General features: G+C 44.0%; 1 protein-coding gene across 1 annotated transcript in view; it reads left to right on the top strand.

Moving 5' to 3' along the window:
* Positions 1–4,405: 4,405 nt before the first annotated feature.
* LOC111235889 (voltage-dependent calcium channel gamma-2 subunit-like) overlaps positions 4,406–6,000 on the top strand; it is an 84,243-nt gene continuing 82,648 nt past the window's right edge. The window contains exon 1 of the mRNA XM_022764462.1: positions 4,406–4,729. Within this exon, the coding sequence (XP_022620183.1) occupies positions 4,519–4,729 (211 nt within the window). The 5' untranslated portion in view covers positions 4,406–4,518. The remainder of the gene's footprint in view (positions 4,730–6,000) is intronic.

Here is a 6,000-nt window from a genome sequence, read left to right as displayed (position 1 = left end):
CTATTTAACCATTTTCAATCTGCTTATTCTCACTGAGAGTAAGAGGCCAGGGAGAGAAGCAATCAGGAAAGAAAGCATCTCAAACATGAGGACGATAACCTGATGCATCCACAATGATTAAATCATTACCACACCTCAACCCACCTTCACATGACATCGAGAGGGAAATTATAGACCGTTTCTGTCTCCACTCAGCAGGCCCTGCTGCACTGAGTATCTGTGTGTTTGTGTGTGTGTGTGTGTGTGTGTGTGTGTGTGTGTGTGCATCTGTGTCTATATCCCTGGCAATCCCCATGAAAATACCATGTGGCTACAGAGCAGCCTATCACAAGAGGGAGACAGTTGCCGTGCTTCTGGATCCAGTGAGGGAGCTGTCCATTTCAGCACCACGAAGAGGCAGCAGTAACCATGGTGCACTGTGAGGATGAACAGGATGTGACTAATAACAACATAAACAAACAAACTTCAGAATATATTTCGAGCTGTAATTGAAAACATACTGAAAATTATCCAGCCACACATGCAGATATATTCGTTCCCATTCCTGTTTTTGTGCAGAATACTTCCGCCTACATGTATTGCTGTCATCTACATTCGCATGCATACCTACATTATAAAGTGTACTGTATATCAAAATGAATTAATTCCACTGTAGACTCTGTAATAACCTTTGGAGCATGTCTCTAAATATAATAAGAAGTATATTTCAGTGGTTGTGACAGTACGAGAATCATTGTCTTTTCTGCCAGGCACGGGGATATGAAACATATGACAGAGTCAAACATACAGGCCACGGATCACTGAGCTTTACAGCCTAACCAATCTATTTCTGTTGAAGCCATCCAAGCCCTTAACCGCCCGGTCAGGTGTTTTACACTCGCCCCTTTCATCATTTGTGTCTCACATCTTCCCCTCGCCAGGAAATTAAAATACACGTCAGTCTGTTGGAAAATAATAACCCTGCTGATGGTAATAATGTGACACCTTATTGATCCCTGTCAGAAAATTATCTTTTTTTTCATGCCCCCTCTTCTATGAAGAGGCCGGAGGTCGGAGGTTAGCCACGGAGCAGCGCCCCACGGGCTGTTAGGGGCGAGTGGAGCGGTGCCTTGCTGGACGACACTCCAGCAGGGTGGAGGGCTGGCTGCCAAAGGGACTTGAACTTGGTTTGTGTATCTTTATAAACATTAGATACACCTGCTGCCCTCATGAAATGCAGTCAGATTTTTTTTGTTCTAAATAAACCAGACAATCTAACCCCAGATTTCCTTCAGCGGTTTAAGGCAACCATACTGCAAAAAATATCTGCCTTAATAAGTCATCTGTTCTACATTCAGGTCTTTTTTTAACAAGGCCATTGCTGCCATTGAGGTCAGGACTGTAAGGGGTTTAGTAACCATGGGAGGAAGCTCACATATCCACACTTAAAAACTTACACATAGACAATTCTTTTTAGGCTCAGCCCAGTCTTTTTAGACGTAAAACCTTTGACTTTTAAGCCAGCACAAATGAATAAATTAAAGATTGAGTATTCCTGGCAGCGTGGAGATGGCTTTGAAACAACATGGATCTTTAATTGGGAAATAAAATGCTAATGCTTCATTCTAGAGGTCTGCTATTTAAAAAAAAATGTCCTCGGGAAGTTTCCAGAAAATAGCTTGGCAAATTGGTGCTAATTAAAGGGAAAACAGAGAATATTCTTACACACTTATTTAAGAGTTTAGATAGTTTTAAGCAGTTGATTTCCACTTCCACCTATTTCTTTGAAAGAACGGCTCATTTTAAATGCAACAAAAAAGATGTAATTGAATAGCTCACTCAATTAATAAAATATGAGACATTAAATAATTTAAACATTTTTAGAGACTTTATTTTTAGCGTATAGGGGGATAGTGTTTCTAAAATTTTGGTTATTCTCCTGCTTTTTTTAAACAAATTTTTTTTCATGGAGTTTTGAATGGAAAGATTTTGGAAATCATCATTTTCTTTAATTTAACTTGTTTGCCAAATTTCTTTGAAACAATACTGTTTCTTCTTGCTATTGCAATTACTGTAACTAAAATACACAATAGAATTTGTATCATTTGGACTCATTTTATCATTTTATTCTGTTTTAACTGATTTTATTTTGTGTTTTTACACATTCTTTTATTGCATTTCTTCAGCTTATGTAAATCACTTTGTGTCTGTAAGGTCCTGTACAAACAAACAAAGTTGCTTTGCCTTCAACATACAACAAAAGACTCAAGTAAAATGAATCTAAAGACAAAATTCTCCAAACAAGTTGGTGGCCTCACCAGGCTGACACGTTTTGTTGTTGTGTTGAGGAAAATGAGAAATTCAGCATTGGATCAACTTACTTGTTGAAAAGGACTTTTTTTTTTTTTTTTTTTTTTTTGCAGTGCGCTTGTTTTTGCGTAAAGTGCTGCTGCTGCTGCGCACGGAACATCTCTCTCTCTCTCTCTCTCTCTCTCTCTCTGGTCCTCGCTCTCTGGTTGTGTCGATTTTTTTTCGTCCTCTGCTTCTAACCATCATCCACCCCCTCCTCCTCCTCTCCTCTCTCCACTTCTATCTCAGCTCTGCGAAGAAGAAAAACGAGGAAACCAAGGATTGGTGTGTTGCTCGACTTGAAATTTTATAATTTTTTTTGCGCACATAATCTCCCCCCAACCACGTCTGACAGCCTTGCCAAAAAAAAAAAAAAAAATCATTGCTTTTGATGATTTCTGATGATTTTCATGTGATGACAGTGAACGGCTGTGTGTCTGTGTGCGCTCGGTGTGCTCCGGTTGGCCGTGATATAACCGTCTAGGATCGTTTGGATGCTGGAGGAAGAGGCTCTGACGCTCCGGGAAGCTTCGTCCATCCCTCCGTGTCCTCCTCATTCCTGCGACCGGCTGCATGACCGGTGATGCTCGGCCTCTCCGCCTGGATGCGCCCCTCTCTCCGCGGTGTGCCGTCGGTACCGCTGCCTCTATCCCCCCATAGCAGATTTCCTCTGTCGCCGGAGAAAGGTCTAGGGACCACATATGGAAACTGGGGATCAGAATTTTAGGAAAAAGGAAAACTAAGCAGGCTGTCGTTTGATTTTCATAACTTAACATTTTTCCTCTTCTCTTTGGCTTGATTTTTTTTTATTTGGAAAGGGGGTTGATCGTCCCTGGTTGGTTTATTTTCCTTCATCTCTTAAGGAATGGCTGGTTTTCATGGCAGTCATGGTACCAGCTGATTATTTGGCATTATTTATCGTTCTGTCCTTGATTTTGGGGGAGCGCTTGATTCTGCTGGTTTGAGTCTGTTCTTTCATTTCTTACAGCACATCCAGTCATTATTATTTTTTTTGCTTTTTCTCCACATATTCTGGGCCCTGCCTGTCTGTCTTGCCTGTCTCCCGTCACCGTCTTCCCACAGAATACATGTGATAGCCTGATTGTTCAGAAAAGCCTGAGATGAGCCTCCATAATTCACTGATCCACTGGGTTGCATCAAGGTAGTCAGATCTCATCCTGAATTGTGTCATCATTTGTTGGAGGTCTCTGCTTCTGCCTTTCTTTCTTTTCTTTTCTTTTTTTTTTTTTTTTGGGGCCATTTTAAAGAAATCAGGCCGCCAACTGTGTTAGTCTTAACCACTCTCCGCCCCCACACCCCCATGTTTCTTCATCCCTTTTCAGTATGAATTAATTCACACTGCATGTATGCGTGTGCTTGTCCATGTACAGGTGTGTGCGGTTGAAAGTTTGGCTCCGTGAGCAAGTGTTTGCGCGTCTGTTTGTGTGTGTGTCTGTGTGTGTGTGTGTGTGTGTCTGTGTGTGAGCAGGAGAGTGACAGTGTAGGCTGTATGTGACGGCCTGAGTGGGGAAAAAAAAAAAAAAAAAAAAAATCAAGCGCTACGTGCACATCGTTCCATACATCACCGTCGAAGCTGTGAGGATTGTAATACATGTAACTGCTTTAGTCAGCTCAGAAAAGCCAAATTCAGGCCTGAGACGACCACAGAGAAGAGGAGCAAAATCCTCCATCTTCTCATTATCTCGGCCTTTTTCAGAGTTTGACGTTTAGAGGCCTTCCAACTCAACAAAGTAGGCCTAGATCCCAGACCAGGTCTCTTGAGGGATCTGCTAGAAGCCTGTGTTTTTAGGTCAACATTTTTTCCAGAGCAGGGCAACTTACTGCCACTTGAGGACTAGAAATTAGGAACCTTTGTAGCTGAAGGTTCTGTCATCCTCGCCAAAGTCTGTTTGACCCACCTGCCGGGCCAAACAGCCACCCATCCACCCCCGAACCTTCACCCTCATCTTAATTTTCACCTGTTTGCTGCCCCCCCCCCCAAAACCAACCATACGATTTCCCCCGAGCTCCCCTAACTCCCCCGCCCCCCCAGCGGCCCCCCGCTACCGTCGTCCGCCCGACGCCGCCCACCCCCCGCTTTCCGAGCTGGCGTGGCGACGCAAACTCACAAATATTTACTTCCTGTACATCAAGAGGAAAGGGGGCCCCCCTTTCGTGGAATGCGGCAACATGGGCGTGTTTGACCGCGGAGTTCAGATGCTGCTGACCACGGTGGGGGCCTTCGCCGCCTTCAGCCTCATGACCATCGCCGTGGGGACAGACTACTGGCTGTACTCGCGCGGCGTCTGCAAGATCAAGAGCACCAACGAGAACGAGACCAGCAAGAAGAACGAGGAGGTGATGACGCACTCGGGCCTCTGGAGGACCTGCTGCCTGGAAGGTGAGCCGGGGATGCACCGGGGCGAAGCCACACATACATGCGCAGATACACCGGCAGCACCTACCACGCTCAGGCACACAGGCAGATCGATCCCTACATGCCCACACACACACACACACACACACACACACACACACACACACATACACACACACACACACACACACAAAGTCCTGCATTTGCACTCACATGCCTACACATATGCTCACATGCCCACATTGTTCTGTATGTGCTCTGCATCCATTTCCACACATGCAAACGCTCACTCTCTCTAACCTACACACACATTTCTGCTCTATCTATCTATCTATCTATCTATCTATCTATCTATCTATCTATCTATCTATCTATCCAACCTCTGACATCATATTCCTTTTTGCCAGTGGTATTGCAAGTCGCTTGTGTTTCTGCACAATTCCAAAATGGTACCTTTCATTTACAAATTGCAGCATCTTTCATTCCTTTCCATTTAGTAAAGTGTAGGAAGACTTAACTTAGTGTTGAGAGATGAATACAGCTTCCTCCTTTGAGGTGATCTGGATGGAGCGTCCACCAAATGGTCCTTTTGGTTCCTCTCTTGTCCAGGGTTTCGGTTGTCGGTCATGGCTGCTGTGCGGATTGTTCTTTTTTAAATTGTCCCAGCAGAGAGCAGCTCACTTTGAATCCCCCACAGGACACCACAAGATCCATGCCAGGTATACAGCTGCTTTGTATACCCAGCGGTCCCTGCTAGAAGCTTGTCGTTTTACACACTGTTGAAAGGAAAAAAAAAAAAAAGATATGTGAAACTTCAGGTGGTTATCTTCATGACACACAGGCCAGATGTTTGAATCACCCAGCAGGCCGTTATTGGATCGATGAACACTTTTTTAATATTTCTTGCCCATGTCAATGTAGGGACTGTTTAGTACTCTCAGTAATCCTTCCTCCTCTCCATCACTAGCCTTGCAGCGTTAGCTAACCTGTGCAAGTCTAAATGGTTGTTTTACCCTTTGAGTGTGAATGTTCCTGTTGCTGTGTATGTGGCGGAGGATTACCTGCAGTGTACTGGGGCATATTGGTCCCAGAGATAAATCCAACAGGTGACCACCGGTGAAAATCCCCCACCACGCCACAGCAAAGAGGATAGTATCAAACACACACAAAAAAAAAGGTGAGAACTTCTTTAACAGTTAATCTGACTGTTGAACTTTCATGTAAGATCCAACTGAATGTTTGATTGTGTTTTGAAAGAGGAGGAAGGATTACAGAGACCCCCAAAACACTCACAT

The sequence above is a fragment of the Seriola dumerili genome, unplaced genomic scaffold (genome assembly GCF_002260705.1).
Source record: "Seriola dumerili isolate Sdu_G_001 unplaced genomic scaffold, Sdu_1.0 BDQW01000538.1, whole genome shotgun sequence".
Taxonomy (NCBI): Eukaryota; Metazoa; Chordata; class Actinopteri; order Carangiformes; family Carangidae; genus Seriola; species Seriola dumerili.
Note: the sequence above shows the minus strand (reverse complement) of the source record. Positions and strands in the feature narration are given on the sequence as shown.